The sequence below is a fragment of the Narcine bancroftii genome, chromosome 2 (assembly GCF_036971445.1).
Source record: "Narcine bancroftii isolate sNarBan1 chromosome 2, sNarBan1.hap1, whole genome shotgun sequence".
Classification (NCBI taxonomy): domain Eukaryota; kingdom Metazoa; phylum Chordata; class Chondrichthyes; order Torpediniformes; family Narcinidae; genus Narcine; species Narcine bancroftii.
In genome coordinates this window covers 309,325,499-309,347,836 of record NC_091470.1, presented here as the reverse complement: position 1 = coordinate 309,347,836, position 22,338 = coordinate 309,325,499, and the positions used below count along the sequence as shown (strand labels likewise).

At 42.4% G+C, this 22,338-nt stretch overlaps 1 protein-coding gene across 7 annotated transcripts in view; it reads left to right on the top strand.

Annotated features, from left to right (window-relative positions):
* The window catches only part of LOC138755508 (putative Polycomb group protein ASXL3), a 360,016-nt gene that overhangs the window by 175,012 nt on the left and 162,666 nt on the right, over window positions 1-22,338 (top strand). For all 7 annotated transcript variants that reach the window (XM_069921623.1, XM_069921612.1, XM_069921609.1 and 4 more), the window contains 2 exons: window positions 609-726; window positions 22,221-22,337. In XM_069921623.1, coding sequence (XP_069777724.1) covers window positions 609-726; window positions 22,221-22,337 — 235 coding nt within the window. The remainder of the gene's footprint in view (window positions 1-608; window positions 727-22,220; window position 22,338) is intronic.

Genomic DNA, 22,338 nt, shown 5'->3' with positions numbered 1-22,338 from the left:
TTGCTGTTGTCCAGGTGATTCATGGCTGAGTGGAAGCCAATGAGATTGGATCTGCTCTCCCATTCCCAACCAATTACTCACTCCCCCACCCCATGTCTCCTCCCCTCCCTGCTTTTCCACCTCTCTCACCATTTTTCCAATATCCAATCACCTCGCCAAGCCACAGACACTATCTCACTTTTATCCTCCCCCAGCTATCCACTCCCAACTTTTAATCCATTCTAGACTCAACAAAGGATCCCAAACTGAAATGTTAACTAATTCTCTCCATGGATGCTGCTTGATCCATTAAGTCCATCCACCTTCTGATTGTTTATGTAAAGCCTTTTTACATAATGAGCATTTTCTAGACATTTACAGTTCTCAGCTGATACAACTCTTTATAGAGGCTAAGAAGGAATGAGTGCTACCAACAATATTGTGTTCTGAAATAAACCACATAGCATTCCTTAAATTGAGATAATTAGTTTTCTATTTAAATTAATTTAAAGCTTGAAGGTAGTTCTGACTAGAACTGTTAGGGTTCATCACTAAAATAAGGAAACATATGAAATGTAATTGGGAAAAAGGTATTTGTGATCTTTTTTGTGATGTTTCTTAATTGATAGGCATTGAAGCAACAACAAAAAAGGAGGATTGGTGTTTCTGTGATGATGAACAAGGCCATTCCTTGTGTCGTATTGACACCACTAAAAGTATCAGAAGAGCATTCAGATTCACCATCTGGTAAGTAGCAATATTGAATGTACTTCAGTGTTTTTTGACTAACATGGAAATCAACTGGCAAGTTATGACCATTTTAAAATTCCAGTCTTGCTGATCTTTCTAAATGGAGAGGTAACATAGAGTATGTCTGTCTGTCTAAATACTGCAAAACATATTAATTAATTAATTCTGGGAGAAAGAATGAGAAAACTCAATGGTAATCAAAGAGTACAATGTTAAGGGGATTTTGGTAAAGGGATAAATAAGTCAAGTTAAGAAACCAGTAAACCTATTTTATTGTTTGCATCATATTAAAAATGGAAGTATGATATAGAAATGAAAACTAGCTTTGCTGAAATATTGATTTTGTTCCAACAAAAGTACACTCTACAATGTAGGGAAAATTCTATGGGATATACATCAAGGATTCTGAGTAAAACTAAGATTTACTAGAATGTATGAAAATACAAGAATTCAGTCTTGTGTGTTGAGCACAAAAGAATATTAAAAGATTGTGATAGTTCAGATTCTATCACCAATATGTATATGTACAGATTGTAGTGTAGGATGACTGTGATTGGCTGAGAGTGTAGCCACACCTACTGGCAGGTCTTAAAGGATTGCTCCTAGCCAGACCAGGTCATTCTGGACTGGTCGACCTACTTGTGATACGCTCCAGTCTTTTAGTTAATTAAAGCCTTGGTTTGGATCAACAAGTCTTTGGTTCTTTCGACGCTCTCTACAATTTTATTAACTAAAAAGTTACGAAGGGGTGGAGCGAATGCTACGGCTGGAACGCCTCGACATCGACCCACAGTCAGCTACAGCCTCAAATGACTTTAAGCACTGGGTGAGATGCTGTGGAGACTACAGATGATCTAATTCATGATGCCTATGTGGCCAGGGTTCGATTGAATGAGGTGAGACAGCGCCTGCTAGAGCACGGCGTTATCCAGATCGCAGAGACGATGGTGGCTGCTGTGTTAAGTATGGACATGTACTCTTGGGGCTGGACCCCACACTCTGATGTGAGTAGGATGCCCTCCCTCTACCCTACTACCCCCCCCACACACCAATGGCCTGTCGGCTGCCACTACGCTGCCCGATGCAACCCCAAAGTGTTATTTCTGCGGGAGGAACAAGCACAGCAGGTCCCAGTGCCCTTCAAGAAAAGCCAGGTGCCAGAAGTGCCTTAAAAACGGCCATTTTGCTGTAGTCTGTTGCTCCAAAATGGCCACCGTCAAACACAATGCCTCGTGTGAAGCCCAATCGCCACCCTTCCATTCAAACATTTCTTCCTCAGAGCTCTTGTCCAATGAGAACGAGCAATGTCAGACCAAGCCCCAGCCCGACCTCAATGGTATAAAGACATTGCAGAATTGTTTTGAGGAAGGATAACTTTCTTTTAATCAACTGAGGGAACGATTTGATATATCTGAAAATTCTTTGTTTGTGTATTACCAGCTTAGAGCTTTGGTAAAAGATATTTATGGTAAAAAGATGATTTTACCTGTATTGATGAAATTTGAATCTTTGATTTCCTCTATACCAAAGAAGGGTTATAATTTAGTTATGTATCAAGTGTTACAAGATAATATGGATAAACCAGAATGGGAGAAGTCTAAACTTAAATGGGAAAGTGATTAACTTTTATTTTTCCGGAAGATAATTGGGAAGATATGTGTTATGATAATGTAACTAAACTGACGAATGTATGCTATGGATTGATAATCAGCATTTACAATTACTCCTAAATATTTGAGTTTATCTGACCATTTTAATTTTATAATACTTTTATATTCTTAATAGTCACCCTCTCCAACTGGCAAAATTTCACTCTTATCCCAATTAACTTTATATCCAGAAAGTTCTCTAAATTGTAATAAACATTCCTGCAATTATGACAATGACTGTTTTGATTCTGTCAAATATATCAAAACATCATCTGCAAATAAATTAATCTTATATTCCTCATCCATAACTCTCATCCCTCTTATCTTTTCATTCTGTCTTATCATCTGCGCTAACAGTTCAATAGCCAATGCAAACAAGGCTGGTGACAATGGACAACCTTGCCAAGTCGAACGTGTCAATTTAAATGGTAATGAAACTTGACCATTTGTCACCAATTGGGTTTGTATATAAAGCTTTAACCCAACCAATAAAAAAGTGCCAAATTTAAACTTCTCTAACACCTAAAATAAAAAATCCCATTCGACCCTATCAAAGGCTTTTTCCGCATCTAGCGCAACCACCATTGTGCTAAATGGTGGTTGAACTGCTTTTGATATGCATTGTCCAAAGTTATCAACCGAAGGATGTTATCTGATGCATTCCTATTCTTAATAAAACCTGTTTGATCAATATGTAGCATCTTAGGTAGGTACTTAGCAAGCTGATTTGCTAACATTTTTGCTATAATTTTATAATCTACATTCAATAAATAAATAGGCCTATACAAAGACACTTTCAACGGATCTCTATCTTTTTTCAGAATTACAGTGATTAAAGCACTCGAACAAGATTCCATTAACACATGTTCTTCAGTTATTAGTTGTAATACATCCCCAAATACAGAAGATAAATCTTCATAAAAGATTTTATAAAATTCCACAGAAAATCCATCATCCCCTGGTGACTTTCCATTTGGTATCTCCTGTATAGCCTCCTTAATTTCAAAATCTATAAACAGAGATTCCAATTTCATAACATCTTCCTCCCGTAATACCGGTAACGTTAATTTAGATAAGTAAGATTCCATAAAACCATTATCCTGCTTCCCCTCAGAAGTATATAATTTTCGATGGAATGAATAAAACTGGTCATTAATTTCCTGAGGTTTATAGGTAACTATTGAATTCTTTTTAACAGCATTAATAGTCTGTGATACCTGTTCCGCAATTGCTACACAAGTACCTTATGTGCCCTCTCACCCAATTCATAATAACGCTGCTTAGATTGATTAATTAAACATTCAAATTGATAGGTTTGTAATGTATTATAATGTAATTTCAGATTTGCAAAGCCGCTTTTTTATCTTCTGTCACATCTTTCTGAAAATCTTTCTCTAACTCAGCAATTCATTGCTCGAACTCTAAACTTTCTGCCATACATTGTTTCTTAACTTTCATAGTATAACTAATAATCTGCCCTCTTAAATAAGCTTTCAAAGCATCCCATAATACAAAACAACTATCTACAGAATTAACATTCTCAGTCAAAAACAAAGTAATCTGTTCTTTAACAAAAGTAACAAACTCTGTTTTTTTCAATAACATTGTATTAAACCTCCATCTGTAGGATGAATGGACCACTTCCGAACTTGCACAAGAAAAAAACAGTAAAGAATGATCTGATATAACTCTTCTTTTATACACAGGCTATAATAGTCTACCCTGTAAATGTGCCGATACCAAAAAAATTCTATTCTGGAAAATGAATCATGTCGAAATGAATAAAAAGAAAAATATTTCTCTGTAGGATTAACTCTTCTCAAAATATCCACCAAATTTAAATCTTCCATCAAGGCCCCAATTTGTATTGCCATCTTTGATTTCCTTATACATTTTGGGGACCTATCCAATAAAGGATCAACCCCAACTAGAATATTTTGATTAGCCTGATTTAACAACAAAAAAGCTTCTGAAATAAAATGTTCATCATCTATATTAGGTGCATAAACATTAAGCAAAGTTCAAGATTCAGCAAAAATTTTACAGTTCACCCTCAAAACTCTCCCAGCATTTACCTCCAAAGATTGTAATTCAAATGGCAAACTCTTATGAATTAAAATCGCTACTCCTCTCGCCTTAGAATTAAAAGAGGAAGAAAACTCATGACCAACCCAATCTCTCTTCAATTTCAACTGTTCTTTTTCAGTCAAATGTGTTTCTTGCAAAAAAACAATATCAACTTTCATTTTTTTTATATAGGCTGATATTCGTTTCCGCTTAATTTGACTATTCAACCCCTGAACATTAAAAGTTGCAAATTTCAAATTAGACCTTTCTACAAACTAACAATATATTCACCCACTATAAAATATCGCTTCCCTTATAAATCCTTAAAATCACAAACCTTCACCTAAAAACGTCAAATAAAGAAAAAATCACCCCTAAAAAAAAACCCAATGGTAGTCACGCCCTAAAAATCTGGGTGTGGTAAAACCCACTAGCAGCGGATGACTGTCAAAGATTTCAGTGCCATCCACTCCCCCCCCAGCCCGACATATATACATTATTCAGTGAAACACAATCAAATATAATAAATATAATCAACCCAATGATTCCAGTCCCAATGACTGTTCCAGATCTTCAATATCAAGAAGACTTTGTGTCAGCTCTTCTTTCTTTCCATGCTTCCCATTCTTCGCATTCCCATTCCCATTTGCCCTTCTTTTAGGTGACAAAGATGAAGATCGACCATTCCCTTGCAAATCTGGCAACAAAATGGCAAAAATTAATCCATCATGATCATTTTCAAAAAATTGAGATTGAAAATTGCCATAAAAAACTTTTAACACTGCAGGATAATGAAAAGCAAATTTATAACCCTTCTGCCACAATACTTCTTTGGCTGAATTAAATTCCCGACGTCGCCTAATAATTTCTTGACTCAAATCCACATAAAAAATACTCTATTATTTTGAGTCATCATTGGAGATTGACTTTGTCGGGCCTTCTGCACCGCCAGTCGTAATATTATTTCCCTATCTTTGTATTTCAAACAACGAATTAAAACCGCCCGTGGTGATTGTCCTGGAAACGGCTTCTTCCTTAATGCTCAATGTGCTCGATCCAAAAAAACTCCTTGCCCAACATCTCAGGAATCCATTTCTTTAAAAAAATGATCGGATCAGAACCTTCAATATCTTCTGGGAGACCCACTATTTTTACATTATTTTTCTGACTTTGATTTTCCAATGAGTCAATTTTCATCAATAATTCCTTTTCTGAACTCCCCCAATCCACAAAAGAATCCTCCACTTTTTCCCTATTACGTTCCACTTGATTTTTACATTCAAAAAAAGCTGCTTCAATTTTTAAAAAATTATCATGTACTGTATCTACTGATTTTATACATCTATTGACATCACTTTTAACTACAGTCATATCTTGCTTCATATTTGTCATTTCTTCACACATATTACTCATTTTAGTTTTCATTTCCAAAAATCCTCGAGTCATCTGTTTCAACATATTATCCATCTGGTAAGCAATCCCTTCCAAAACAGCACACACAAAATCCATTCCAGGTTCCATCACCTCCTTTTGAGGCCTAACTTCCCTAGTCTCAACCTCTATTTGTTCCTGTGTACTTCCAAGTAAAGTTAGGTCCTCTTCTTCTTCAGTCACAGCCGGTTCTCTACCGGTGCAGCTGCGGGTCTGAACACCTGAGGACAGCACACCAACCTCGTCGGGGCACGTCGCTCAGGCTCCCCCACAGCCCACACCCGTTCCAATAAGTTGTGTACCCTCGAAACACCGCGCATGCCCAGTAGAACCACCAATCGCACAGGTGCATCCTCCGACACTACACTGCATGTCCCCAGTTGACCTGGCAACATCCGCGTGCCCAGCTTCACGGGAGCGCGGGTCAGCACCAGCTGAACTTGTCGTCAAGCCGGCGCCATCTTGCGGAGGTAGGATCATACTTAGCCGAGTAGGAGGCCTCTGAGGCCTGGGGACTCCCATCGACAACTCCATGGTTTCAACTTGACAGGTAGGCCTGAATTCTTCGACACTTTTATAAGGTAGTTTCTTCTGTAATTGAGTTTTCGTTTTTTTCACATTAGTAGCCATTACAGTCCTCCAGTATTCCAAAAACTGTGAATACTACTTTTAATCACTTTTATAAATTTTAAAAACCAGTATTTAAAAAATTAGCTGGGGGAAGGTGGATTTGCATGTCTGTCTTCTATACCATCTTGCCACACCCCTGAAAGGGACAGTTTCATGGCAGGCACCTCGGAGCACACTCTAGCACCTGTCCCTTCAGGCTGTCAGGGTTAGGGCGGCTGGCTGTCAGAGCTGGGTCAACCTGCGCGGGCTGTCAGCACTGGGGCGGCCGTCAAGGGCTGTCAGAGCTGGGGCGGCCAGCGCGGGACGTACCCACACTCATGCCTCGTGCTCTCCCCACAGCCCTGTATCAATCCGCACACTGTGGGGAGGAGGGCGCGGGCTATCTCCATATTGATCCCACTGCCCCACTCTCCCCACAGCCCCGTGTCATTCACTACACTGTGGGGCTGCCGGTGTGGGCTGTCAGTGATGCGGCGGCCGGCACGGGCTGTCCCCATACTGATCCCACTTCCCTGCTATATTCCCACAGCCCCGTGTCGATCCCCACACTGATGCTACTGCCCTACTCTCTCCCCATAGCCCCATGTCGGTCCCCATAATGATCCCACTGCCCCACTCTCCCCACAGCCCCGTGTCAGCCCCCACATTGTGAGGCAGCCGGCGCGAGCTGTCCCACAGTGTGTGGGCTGATAACAGGGGTGTGGGGAGAGAGCGGAGGTGAGATCAGTATGGGGACAGACCGCACTGGACACCCCAGCTCTGACAGCCTGTGCGGACAGCCCACAGAGTGGGGACTGATGCAGGGCTGTGTAGAGAGCACGGGGCAGTGGGATCAGTGTGGAGATGTCCCGCGCCGGCCATCTCTGTGCTGACAGCCTGCGCGGCCGCCCCATAGTGTGGTGACCAACACGGGGCTGTGGGAAGAGAGTAGGGCAATGGGATCAGTGTGGGGATCGACACGTGGCTGTGGGGAGAGAGTGGGGAAGTGGTATCAGTATGAGGACAGCCCGCTCCAGCTGCCCTAGCGCTGACAGCCGACACTGATTGCCCCTGCCCTGATGTCCCACGCCGGTGGACAGGGGCAGTGGGGAGGGGGGCTGTCAGGTGCTCACCAGCTGATTGCCATCCCCTGAGCAGCCGCTTTTAGGCAGCTGCATTTAGTTGCCGGGGGGAACCTCTGTGCTCCGGCGATTATCCCTCCCCGAGGAGGGTTACAAAATTTGCTTCGCATGCGCATCCTGCACTTTCAAGTGGCCTCCCGACAGCCACATATGGGAATAATATGCGGCTTTACATCGGGGTATTTTGGCCATCTGAAAATGCCTAAAGGAACTGTCATACCAAGTAAAACAACTTTGAAGGATTGTAGTGCAAATAAAAGCTCTCATAACTCGAGGGAAAACCAATGCTTTTATTAGCTTATAACTGAGGATAGGACCTCACAATAGTCTTCAGAAGGGTTCTGTGTTTAGGTGGGAAACCAGGGTTATACGTGAGCAGATGGGGGCAGAGGCAGCCATCAGCTCAACACCCGACAAGTGAATCCCGGTTCACTGCAGGGATGTGCCATCATATGTTAGATGACAAAATGATAATATACATTATTTTAAGGGATAAAGTCAAAATTGGAATGACATCAGTCATCCAAAGGCTTGGTTCCTTGAAAAATACAGCCCTGAGGATCTTTATATTTCTTGATTGCCTGATCTAGGGGAAGGTACAACCACAGAATTCAGCCATTTTTGTTCCAAGTGCTGACCCATTCTTGTGTCTTCTTTTGCACTTACTGCTCCACCAACCACAGTTACTCAAAGTTGTCACTTACAGTTTTGCAATCTTTGTTCTTGGTTTATCAGCATTAAGGACACAGCTAACATCCAAAGGTCATACAGTGAATCAAAAGCCAGAAGTCAGAAGAGCTCAGCTGTGGGAGCAAAAGAGTAGTACCTATCATTGGATGTTGCAATTGGGCAGAAAAATCTCATGTCCATTTTTTTTGGAGAGAAAATAAAAGCAGTTCTGTTGAATTAATAGAGATAACTAAAGGAGTCCTTAACTTCTATGTTGTGTGCAGTGATGACCATGACCTTCAGGAAATTGCAGCTTTGACAGCTCAAGAAACAGGTGCCTTTACACTTACAGCTTTGAAAGCCATTTTTATTGACCTTTGACAAATTGATGCACCATCATTTTCTATCATTTTAACCACAGCATTAAAAACTACATATGGAAAGTATTTAATTTATTTCTCCTCATTCGTTTGACCCTACCAGTTGGCTGCAGCCTGGCTTATTTGTTATTACTAGCATTATTTTTTGTGAATAATCTTTCTCCATTTGCTTTTGTCCTTCATTTTTGTAAATACTTCCCTCACTGTTCGATTTCATGTGACGCAGAAAGCAAAATATTGCTTAAGAATAAATTTGTTAAAATGAGGAAAACATTCATCTACAAAACTTATTCCATGCATTTTATTTAATTAAAAATTCTATGTTATGATTATCTTAAATTTTCAGCCTGAAAATTGAATTGTAACTTTCAAAAGAGAATTAAATATTTGAAAAAGAAAAAAGTTGTAGGGCTAGGGGAAAATAGTAAATGAAGGAAATCCCTGATATATCTCTACAAGATTATATGTAATAAAAACAAAAGAGTACAAAATGATAATGTAATTTAAAAGGTGAAGGTTTCGTTATTGTCACGTCATACTACATTTAGAATTGAACATACATGAAATTCTTTAACTTGAACTTTTGTCTTCTGTCTATTGTCCAGCCCCCCCCCCCCCCCCACAGAAACCTACAGCACCTGGTGTTATAGGTAGTCTCATCTCCAAGTACTGACCAGACCTGTGCCTGCTTAGTTTCCGAGAGCAGACAATCCCAGGTGTATTCAGGCTATTAGGTGCTAAGGTGCTAAGACATGGCATATGGTAAATGCTGTATGCTTAAGAGAAACAGTTACTTTGGACCTATGGCCCCCAAAGGTTTCTGCCATTCATCTCTTCTTTGGAACTTCTATCAATAATTTCTATAATTAACCAGCAGCAACATCTAGAAACAAAATAATATTAATTTCAATCTTCTATTGAATAGCAATTCCCATTTTCAAAAATATTGCAATGAAAATAACCAAAGAAAGCTTCCACCTTTTTAAGAAATTTATTGTGTTAGGGGCTTCTTTTATGCCATTCAAAATGGAATTTTGAAAGAAAATATGAAATAAGAGTCAAAAAAAGACAATCTATAGAATACTTATTTAAATACAGTAAAACCCATTGATTCTGAAATTCAAGCTTATACCACCTTTGAGGCAGAAGGGTGCTTCTATCAGTTCTACCGGGTCCCGTCTGGGGTCAAAAATGGAGTCTCATGTTTCAGCGGGAGATGAACCTCATGGTAGACCAGCACAACCTAAGAACAACCTTCCTTCCCATACCTGGACAATATCACCATCTGCAGCCATGACCAGCAGGACTATGATGCCAACCCAGAGAGATTTCCGTGGATGGCAGAGGCACTGAACCTCACCTACCACAGGGAGAAGTGCGTGTTCAGCACCACCCATCTCACCATCCTGGGGTGCATCGTGGAACATGGTGTCCTCAGTTCCGATCCAGAACACATGCTCCCCCTAATGGAACTGCCCCTCCCCCAGCCGCTCAAGACCCTCCACAGGTGCCTAGAGCTCTTCTCTTACTACTCCCAGTGGGCTCCCCTCTTTTCAGAAAAGGTCTTCCCACTGGTCCAAGCCACCACCTTTCCCCTCCCTGCAGAGGTGCAAGCAGCCTTCACCCACATCAGATTGGATATCTCCAATGTCACGATGCATGCTGTGGACAAGACCACCCATTCCAGATGGAGTGTGATGCCTCTGACGTTGCTCTACCTGCCACCCTCAATCGAGGGGGCAGACCATGGCCTTTTTCTTTAGGACCCTCCATGGTTCAGAGCTTGGGCACTATACCATTGAAAAGGAGGCCCAGGCGATCGTGGAAGCAGACTGCCACTGGTGCCTCTACCTGGCAGGCAGGGGGTTCACTTTTCTCACAGACAGGCGCAGTGGCATTCATGTTCAGCACCACCCACAGAGGCGAGATCAAAAATGACAAGATCTTGCGCTGGAGAGTCGAGCTAGCCACTTTCAGCTACAACATCCAGTATTGGCCAGGGAAGCACAAGGACTTTCCCAATGCCCTGTCCCGGACCTGCATCAGTGTGCAGTCTGAACAGCTTCAGACACTGCGCGACACTCTTTTCTACCCGGGTGCCACATGCCTGTACCACTTCATTAAGTCCCTGAACCTCCCCTTCATCCATCAAGAAGTCCAGAACATGACTGCAAGGTCTGTGCAGAGAGCAAACCGCGCTTCTTCTGCCCAACACAGGTCCATGTAGTGAAGGCCACTCAGACCTTAGAGCGATTCAGCGTCGACTTCAAGGGACCACTGTTTTCCATGAATAAGAATGTCTATTTCCGCTCGGTCGTAGTTGACTACTCCCATTTTCCCTTCACTATCCCTTGCCCTGACACCTCCACCACCTCCATTATCTTCACCATGTTTGGACACCCGGTGTTCATCCACAGCGACCAGGGGTCCAGCGTCATGACTGAAGAGCTGCACCAATAACTGGTGGTGCGAGGCATCACATCTAGTCGCAAGACTAGCTACAACCCCAGGGCAATGGGCAGGTGGAACATGAGAAAAGGGTAATCTGGAAGGTGGTCCTTCTGGCCCTGAGGTCAAATGGATGGTCCATCAACTATTTGCAAGAGGTCCTCCCCGAGGCGCTCCATTCCATATGGTCACTCTAGTGCACAGCTACCAATCATACCCCCCACGAATGCCTTTTCCCCTTTCCTAGAATATCGGTGACTGGCATCTCCCTGCCAGAGTGGCTGATGTCTCCGGGACCAGTACTCCTCCTTAAACATGTGAGGACCTACAAATCTGACCCCCTGGTTGAACAGGTGCACCTTCTCCATTCGAATCCAAATTACGCCTATGTCAAGTAGCCCAATGCACACGAGGACACTTTCTCAACCAGGAATCTGGCACCAGCAGGGGTCCAACCCTCTCACCCCAGACACCTCTGGCCCATCCAGGATCTCCTTGGAGCCAACACCCTCTCTCTGCTTCTCCAGAGGGCCCCACTGCCCACGGACCCGCCCCACACCTGCACCCCAACTCTTCCTGAAAACATCCCGCCTGCAACACCAGCCACCCTGGACCCAGCTGACTCCCAGACAGCCCTGCCCTTACCGACCATTGACCAGGAGCCTGTCCTGCAACAGTCCCAGAGGCAGAGACAACCGCCGGACCCCCTGAAATTGTAGATACTACTCAGTACCAAGAACACAGCCCCACCACCCACCCCCCTCCAAGGACTAATTTTAAGAAAGGGGTGAATGTGGTGATACAACCACTGCACTGGCTGTACCCCAACTAGCCTACTGCAAGGGGAAACCATTGTACCTGCAGGTAAGCAATCTGAGAGACTGGCCCCACCTGCCTGCCTGTCAAACATACATACAGATAGTACTAATAGCTGTACAGTGGTGGCACCACATGCTGAAAGAAACAAGTGAGTGTATTATTTTATTGTGTTTAAACTGGGGTTTATCAGTGTCATTGCAAGTGGTGATCATGGCACAAAATTTAAGGTGATTACATTGTTGCGCTATCAATCAACCACATTAGACAGAGAGTTGTGATTAATAGGCTTTAATCTCCTTAAGACATCGACACATCTCAGATGTTGCTGGCCCAGTGCAAAGCAGGTATTGAGGGATGAGTTTGGGCATTAAAGCCTTTAGAGGGATTTCCGAGGGGAGGAGTCACAGGTGCAGGGGGAAGGCCAGCTCATACAATACATACATACAGATAGAGCTAATAGCCATACAGTGGTGGCACCATATGCTGAAAGAAATAACTGAGTCTTTTCTTCTATTGTGTGTAAACTGGGGTAAATCAGTGCCATTACAAGTGGTGACCCCTCGAGTTCACAGTTCATGATCCTCAAAGCATTCTTCTCTGCCCTCAGTGTGACAAGTCAGAAGATGAAATACTGTTTACTTGTGGCATGTCTTCCAGGGCAGATTCCCTGTGAAGTGGAGGATCTCTTTGTGGTTCCAGATGGTCATCTCCTGTACCACATGCATAAGGCTGCTATTCTGCAGCATACTCAGCCATCTAGGGAGACTCATATTGCTGAATTACTAGCATATAGTAGTTGCCTAGGCGATGAGCAACCATCACAGATGTTAAGGAGATGGTGCAGACTAGCTGAAACAGACCCTGTCGAAGGCAATTTTTGGAAACAGAGGTTCCTTCTATGTTTAATCATTGTGTTCAAAGACATTTGGTGAGCGTCTTTCATATGTCGATCAGTTGGCAGATCATGCTGACTTCGCATATCCACTACCTCCACAATGAAGGTAGAAGGACTGGCTACTTCCCCTAGTCAGCAGAGTCAAATGGAGCTGGAATAATTGCTTATTAAACTTTTTAAGCACCAGCACCTTATCAGTCAAAGATAGTGCCACCACTTTATCAATTGATGATAACTGAGTTGGAGAAGCAAATAGAAGTTCAGACTATGCAGGTCCATGCTTTGGGCACACAGTGGAATTCTTTCCATCTTTCTGGTTGGAATCGTGGTGGTCAAGGATGTGGTAGAAGCGACAGGTGGCATGTTTGTTGAAAACCCCGCACATTTGGTGCTGTTGCCTGGCCCTCTCGGGCACCTTGAAACTTCTACAAATGACAGCTGGGAAACGACCAGGCCTGGCACTGGAGGCAACTGCTGCCAATGGGCACGTCAGCTGCCATCTCTTCCTCGGAGACCATCTCTCAGGTGTTCAATTTCTTGTTGATTCCAGTACAGAGATTTCTGTAGTTCCTCTGACCACGGAGGAACACAGACACCCCAGTATGTCATGTTCTTTCACCTGTGAATGATTCTCATATTCAAACATATGTCCAGAGGACACTCATGTTGGATTTCAATCTCAACAAACCTTTTTGGTGGGCTTTCACAGTTGCAAATGTGGCAAATTCCATTTTGGGAATGGATTTCCTGTCATGTTTTTCATTGTTGGTGGATTTTAAAAATCACTGTGTCATGGACCACAGCTCTTGTATGCAAGTGAGCTGCATTTGTCATCCCTCCAATGTCATCAGCCGCCTGATGAGCCTTGATCCTGGCTTCTGCCCTTTCCAAGCCTTACTCAAGTGTTTCCTTCACCTAATGACTCCATCGTCTTGTCATACAGACATTAAACATACAATAACCCACCACATAGAGAATTGGAGTCCTCCAGTTGCAGCTCATAGATTACCCCAGGATTGTCTTAAAATTGTGAAATCGGAATTTGACCACATAGTCCGCAGATCTGACAGCTGCTGGGCTTCACTGTTGCACCTGGTTCCGAAAAAATCTCCTGGGGATTGGCGGCCTTGGAGGAAATTATCGTGTCCTGAATAATTCCATTGTGTCTGACTAAATTCCCAATTTACAAGCATTTTCAGCAAACCTTCATGGCAAATGTATTTGTGAAAATAGATCTAGTACATACTTACCATCATATTCCTGTTGAGTGTTCCGATATCGCTAAATTGTCCTTCATTACCCGTTTTGGAATGTTTGAATTTCTGTGAATGCCATTTGATCTATGGAATGCAGCTCAGACAATCCAGCAGTTCATGGACCATGTACTCGCCGGCCTCCATTTTGTATTTGTTTACATTGATGATATTCGTGTTGCGAGCGTGGATGATGAGGAGCACAGATGCCAATTTATCTCATTATTTCAGAGGCTTGATGAACTTGGCATTGTGATCAATCCCAGTAAATGTGTTTTTGGTGCTGCTGATCTCGTATATTTAGGACCTGATGCATGGCAACATGGCATTTTGTCTGATGAATCGAAAGTCCAAGAAATTTGAGAATTTCCGACAGCCGTTACATCTAGCTAGTTGTGACATATTTTAGGCATGATTAATTTTTATTGCTTTTTCCTGCAAAATGCTGCAGCATCTCTATTACCCCTTCTTTTTCTTTGGCTTGGCTTCGCGGACGAAGATTTATGGAGGGGGTAAAAAGTCCACGTCAGCTGCAGGCTCGTTTGTGGCTGACAAGTCCGATGCGGGACAGGCAGACACGATTGCAGCGGTTGCAGGGGAAAATTGGTGGGTTGGGGTTGGGTGTTGGGTTTTTCCTCCTTTGCCTTTTGTCAGTGAGGTAGGCTCTGCGGTCTTCTTCAAAGGAGGTTGCTGCCCGCCAAACTGTGAGGCGCCAAGATGCACGGTTTGAGGCGATATCAACCCACTGGCGGTGGTCAATGTGGCAGGCACCAAGAGATTTCTTTAGGCAGTCCTTGTACCTTTTCTTTGGTGCACCTCTGTCACGGTGGCCAGTGGAGAGCTCGCCATATAACACGATCTTGGGAAGGCGATGGTCCTCCATTCTGGAGACGTGTCCCATCCAGCGCAGCTGGATCTTCAGCAGCGTGGACTCGATGCTGTCGACCTCTGCCATCTCGAGTACTTCGACGTTAGGAATGTAAGCGCTCCAATGGATGTTGAGGATGGAGCGGAGACAACGCTGGTGGAAGCGTTCTAGGAGCCGTAGGTGGTGCCGGTAGAGGACCCATGATTCGGAGCCGAACAGGAGTGTGGGTATGACAACGGCTCTGTATACGCTTATCTTTGTGAGGTTTTTCAGTTGGTTGTTTTTCCAGACTCTTTTGTGTAGTCTTCCAAAGGCGCTATTTGCCTTGGCGAGTCTGTTGTCTATCTCATTGTCGATCCTTGGATCTGATGAAATGGTGCAGCCGAGATAGGTAAACTGGTTGACCGTTTTGAGTTTTGTGTGCCCGATGGAGATGTGGGGGGGCTGGTAATCATGGTGGGGAGCTGGCTGATGGAGGACCTCAGTTTTCTTCAGGCTGACTTCCAGGCCAAACATTTTGGCAGTTTCCGCAAAGCAGGACGTCAAGCGCTGAAGAGCTGGCTCTGAATGGGCAACTAAAGCGGCATCGTCTGCAAAGAGTAGTTCACGCACAAGTTTCTCTTGTGTCTTGGTGTGAGCTTGCAGGCGCCTCAGATTGAAGAGACTGCCATCCGTGCGGTACCGGATGTAAACAGCGTCTTCATTGTTGGGGTCTTTCATGGCTTGGTTCAGCATCATGCTGAAGAAGATTGAAAAGAGGGTTGGTGCCAGAACACAGCCTTGCTTCACGCCATTGTTAATGGAGAAGGGTTCAGAGAGCTCATTGCTGTATCTGACCCGACCTTGTTGGTTTTCGTGCAGTTGGATAATCATGTTGAGGAACTTTGGGGGACATCCGATGCGCTCTAGTAATTGCCAAAGCCCTTTCCTGCTCACGGTGTCGAAGGCTTTGGTGAGGTCAACAAAGGTGATGTAGAGTCCTTTGTTTTGTTCTCTGCATTTTTCTTGGAGCTGTCTGAGGGCAAAGACCATGTCAGTAGTTCCTCTGTTTGCGCGAAAGCCGCACTGTGATTCTGGGAGAATATTCTCGGCGACACTAGGTATTATTCTATTTAGTAGAATCCTAGCGAAGATTTTGCCTGCAATGGAGAGCAACGTGATTCCCCTGTAGTTTGAGCAGTCTGATTTCTCGCCTTTGTTTTTGTACAGGGTGATGATGGTGGCATCACGGAGATCCTGAGGCAGTTTACCTTGGTCCCAACAAAGCTTGAAAAACTCATGCAGTTTGGCATGCAGAGTTTTGCCGCCAGCCTTCCAGACTTCTGGGGGGATTCCATCCATACCTGCTGCTTTGCCACTTTTCAGTTGTTCGATTGCCTTATATGTCTCATCCAGGGTGGGAACCTCATCCAGCTCTAGCCTTAGGGGCTGTTGAGGGAGCTGGAGCAGGGCGGAATCTTGGACTGAGCGGTTGGCACTGAAAAGAGATTGGAAGTGTTCTGACCATCGGTTGAGGATGGAGATCTTGTCGCTAAAAGGATCTGATAAGTCCATTTCCAAAAGACCATTATCTTTAGGAGATGATGCCATGCTTGTTTTTTTACGATGTGAAGACTTAACTTGCAATGCCGTTAAGCTTATATATCAGAACCCCAATGCCTTGCTCTGTCTGACCACAGATGCGTCTGTTAGTGCTGTGGGAGCAGTGTTAGAATAACGAGTCTGTGGGCAATTGTCTAGTGTTTTTTTTTCAGCCAAGCTGACACCAGCTCAGGCAAAGTATAGTATATTTGGTCAAGAACTCTTAGCCATCTATCTTGCAGTGAAACATTTCCACATTTTTATTGGAAGGTTGTCCTTTCACCATTTATATAGGCCACCAGCCTCTTTCACATACTGTGAGTACGAATCTCTGCTTACCCCAAGAAATTCGGCACTTGGAATTCATCTTCCAATTTTCATCAGTCATGTGGCACATCCGAGGTAAAGCAAATGCTGTGGCTGATGCCCTGTCCAGATGCGACATTGAAGCCTTATATGCAATTACTACCATCGATTTCACTGCCATGGCTCATGCACAACATATTGATTCTGATTTCATCCGATATCGCTGGATCATTTCTGGTCTCCATTTTAAAGATGTGACCCTGGATGAATTGGGTGAAAGGTTAGGCTGCGATTATTCCACAGGAAGACCAAGGCCTTTTGTGCCAGGAGATTTTTGAGTCTCTTCACAATCTATCACATCCTGGTAGAAAAGCTTCAATCATACTGATTACAGAATGTTTTACCTGACCTCATGTTAAACAGAACGTTGGCTTATGGGCAAGGACCTGCTCATTGTGTCAATGCTCTAAAGTCTCAAGACTCATGAAATCTAAGCTGGGGGATTTTGTTGTTGTTCCTAATTCCCATTTCCTGGACTTGGTAGGCCCACTTCTGCCATCTCGGGGATATTCTTACCCGCTCACATGCATAAAACGGACTACCAGATGGCAGGAGGCCATTTCTGTCACTGGCATCTCTGCGGAGACAATTGCTCAGGCTTTCTTGGATCATTGGATTCCACCTTTGTCACATAAGTACAATTACAATGGATCAAGGGTCTCATTTCAAGTTGGCGTTGTTCTGAGTTCTGACTGATCTTCTCGGCACTATCGATATTAGCACACCGCCTTGAGTGTTTCCATTGACAATTGAAAACAGCATTGAGAGCAGATGGTGATGCATCTATCTGGAGCAAATGTTTGCCTATGGTTATCCTAGGCTTGTATACTTCTGTTAAGATGGATCTTGGATGTTCATTGGCAGAGTAAGTCTAGGGCGCTACACTGACTTTGCCAGGTGAGTTGTGAGTCAGAGTCCAAGCTAGCCATGTTGATCGTCTTTGGGAAAACATGAGATTACTCTGACCTACTCCGAAGCGGCATGCATCACCTGCAGTGTATGTGCCAAATAATTTACAACGCTGTACTCATGTGTTCCTTCGGCATGATGCTGTTGGCAAACCACTTCAACCCATTTACAATAGACTTTTTCAGGTCTTACAATGCCACCCAAAGACTTTTGTGATTGACAGGAATGGAAATACTGAAATAGTTTCCAACAACAGGTTGAAACCAGAGTATGTCGATGGTCCATGTTCTGGAATGGGGCCAGAATCAGAGGACCAGTCGCACCTTGCCAGTAGGACTGTGCATCGCTTGTCTTCCAGTATCATACGAGGTCTGTCCGAACTGTCAGCCCTCCAGACAGTTACATAGTTCCAATCAATAGCTTTCTGGCATGGCTCAGAGGGGGAGGAGTGGCTGTTGTGGTCACTACTTACTTGCATAGGGAGCGGTGCCGGTCACACTGATTACATAACCAAAGCAATGCAGGGGAGTAATAGCGCACATGCACAAGTGTGTTAAGCGATAGTATATGGGTGATGGATCTTGGATGCAGGAGGAAGAGAATGAGAGCATCAGGATCACCCGTGTGATGGTGAGCCAATGAGAAGGTCAGAGGAGTTTGGCTGGATAGTATTTGGGGAGATGAAGAATGCAACTTTGTGTCTGAAGCAAATAAAGAAAATCGACTCCATAGTGTGCTGAAAGGAACAAGCGAGTGTATTCTTTCATTGTTTGTAAACTGGGGTAAATCAGTGCCATTCAATATATTCATCCAAGTGAAGTTTGTTCACTGTAAGTACAGTGTAATATTTTTCTCTTTTGTCTATTAAACTGTTTATTCTTAATATAGGTGTATTTAGTTAGGCATTGTAAAAGTAAGTCTGAAGCAACTGGAAAATGCATTTTTCCAGCACTTACTAATCCCCATATGTGCCAAATACCAGGGGTTTACTGTATTTTTATGTGTCCTCATGGAATGTAAAGGAAGCTATTCAAGAGGATTCTGAGACATAAAATGAGCCTGGCCAAAATATTGCTTTGTGAAGATTTCTCTAGCTGCCCCTTTATTTCTAATATTCTCTTTCATTCTCTTGGCCAGAATTTTGTATCTTGTTTTTGCTCTCCTTCCGACTTTCTTAAGATCTCTCCTCTTTGCTTCATAGACCTCAAAGGAGTCCTGTGATAACAATTTCTGACACCTCACTTATGCTTCTTCATTTTCCTCATCATCCTTCAATTTTCCTTGTTCATTAAGGATCCTAAATCTTGCGTCTGTTTCTTTCCCTTGAGGGACATCCTGACTCTGAACTCTTGTTATTCCACTTTTAAATGCCTTCCGTTTATTTGATATCATTTTTCCCTCCGGCAGCAACACCTATCCGCTTTTGCTAGGTCCTCATTATACATTTGAAGTGAGCCCTCTCCCAATTTAAGAATGAGTTCAACTTTATCCTTTACTAAGACTACTGTAAAGCTTACCAAATTGTGGTCACTGTTTTCAGGGCGGTTCTTCACAGACAGTTCTACCACTTGCCCATCCTCATCATCCCAAAGTCAGGTCAAGTACAGCTCCCACCCTAGTTGGACTCTCCACATACTGCTTTAAAATCTTTTTTAATGCATTCAACATTCAACCCCATATTGTCACCTTTACACAAAGGCAATCCCAATCAATACTAGAGAAGTTAAAATACCCATTCCTTCAGCATACTTTTACCTCCTCCTGCTCTTTGTCTACAATTTTGTGCTTCCAAATCACATAGTCCATTTCGAGTCTAAGGTAAAATTTCATCAAAGTGATTTCCTTTTATTTCTGAATTCTATCCATGTGGCTTCATTTGCTATTCCCTCCAGGATATCCTCCCTGAGTGTTGCTGTAAAGTAGTCCCTAATCAGCACCTCTCTCATTTTGGATCGCTCACCATCTTTCTCAACCTAGGAATGCTGAGCTGCTATTCCTGCCCTTCCCTCAGTGATGTTTCCTTGATTGCCACATATCATAATTTCAGCTCATCCATCTTACCTGGAAGAGTATCTTACATTAAAGAAATGTAATTAAGCCAACCAAGCCTCTTAAGATTCCCCATGTATCTCTAGCTGCTCTGTCCACTAAACTTGACTGTTTGATTTATGACATGTGCTTCACTGTCCCCTCCTGTTACCTTCATTTTGTAACCCACTCCACTATATCACTAGTTGAAACCACCACAAGTAGCATTGGCACGACATCCTGACAATATAGTGGACCCTTCTTGTTTAGGTGCAACATGTTCTGATACAAATAACCCCTGTCCCATGAGAGATTCCAATTATTCAAATACCTGAAGCCATGCCTTTGTACCAAGCTCTCAGCCATTCTCTTTGCTGTTCTATCTTCTAATTTTTAAACTCACTATTATTTGGCACGAGAAGTAATCATGAAATTACCCCAGAGGCCCTGTTTCTCTATAAATCCCTAAATTTCCTTTGAACTTTTAAATTTCCTTTACCTTCCTGCAGATTCTGAGAAAAAAACAGCAATTTTGTGTGATAATATCTTGCTTATTTTATATTCAGATCCTCGACAATATTTCATCAAAATACCAAAATGTAAATTCAGCAGTGGGCTATAGCCATCAATGCGCCATCTACTGTTCATTTTATATTATTAAAATTATTAGGTATAAAAATATTATAAATAGGAGCAGGCCTGTTGAGCCTGCTCCCACATCCAATAAGATCATGACTGATCTGGACATAGACACAGCTCCATTTACCTGAACAATCTCCATAACTTTTAATTCGCTTACAATTCAAAAATCTATCTGTGTCTTTAATATATTTCATAAGGCAGTCTCTACTAATTCAACTTGGACAGAGAATTTTACAGATTCACTACTCTGGGTGAATCAATTCTTCCTTATCTTTGTTCTAAATCTACTTCCCCAAATCTTGAGGCGATGTACCTTAGTTCTAGTCTCACCTTCCAGTGGAAACAACCTCCCTGCTTCTAAAATGCCTATTCCTTTCATTATTTTACATTATATAAGATTACCCCCAACAACCCATCCTTTTAAACATCAATGTACATTGTCCCAATCTAGTCAATTTCTCGTCATTAGCTCGCCACCTATATTTCTGGAATCAACCTGGTGAACAACCTGTGCACTGCCTCCAAAGCCAGAATATCCTTTCAAATAAGAAGACCAGAATTGCATGCTTTCCTCCATATGTGGCCTTACCAGTACCCTGTAGAACTGCAGCAGAACCTCCCTTCTCTTATATGTAATACCTGTAGCAGTGAAGGCCACCTTCCAGTTGCCTTCTTGATTAACTATTGCACCAACTAACGAAACATATATGACTCATGAACAAACATTTCCAAGTCTCTCTGCACAATACTTATGCAATGCTATTCATCCTTGATCATGCATATTTTTCAATTTTTTTAACGTGATTTTCTAGAGCTGACAACTTTAACACATTTTTACAAAGAAGAAACAGATCGACCTGAACTATTTGCATCTGTAATGTTTGTTTGAAACTGCAAATCTCCTTGTGTTGTGAACTTAAATAATATTTGGCAATTAAGAGGAGGACAGAAAAAAATCTTTCTGATTCTATCCATGACAATGAAGTTAAACGAGCATCAAATGGAGTAAATATTTTCTTAATAATATCAGAAGCATTCTACTTATGTGAAATAAATGTAATTAGTGCCATTTGTTTAACATCTTCTTTAATTGTTAGGCATTGGCTTAGTGATATAAGACATTTACATACTATATTTAAAAAGACAAATAGAGAGCAGGAACAAGAGTGAAAGTTCAACAATATTAAGCCTCAGTGTCAATCTATAAAGTGCAGGCATTGGTGCAACATTATGTGGAATAAATATGACTTGTATCAAAATATGATTGTAAAGGTCAGTCATATTCGAGTGTGCAACTTAAAATAAAAGCTACTGAATAAAGCATCTTGTCAGAACTAATAATTCTCCTGAGTCAAATAACTCAAAAAGGGTTAATTTACAGTAAATATATAGCCATCATTCTTTTCCATTGACGTAAAGCAGTATAATCGAAATACTTAAGGAAATACCTAGCGGAATGTTGTAAATGGAAGCACTAATTAAATAATGGATGTTTCGTGATAAATAAGATGGAGAACTATCATAATAGAGCCCAGTGATAATGTACTAAAATTGGGCACTGTCAGTTATTGACAGGTGTTTTGGTTGGCACCACAATCTGTATTTTTGTATGTCATCTAATCTTACTTAATCTACTGCAGTAAGATCCCAACAAATCTTGCCAGTGAATGTGCAGAGCAAAGAACTGGATGTATACAACATTATTGAGTAATGGAAAATTAATGTATTTTTCCAGGATTTGAATCAAGCAATATTAATGGGCTGAATGGTTCTGATAAAAAATTAAAAGAAGGGCCAAGTCTCATTAAGATGCCACAACAGCACCTGAAAAGACTGAAGAGATCTAGTTCAGG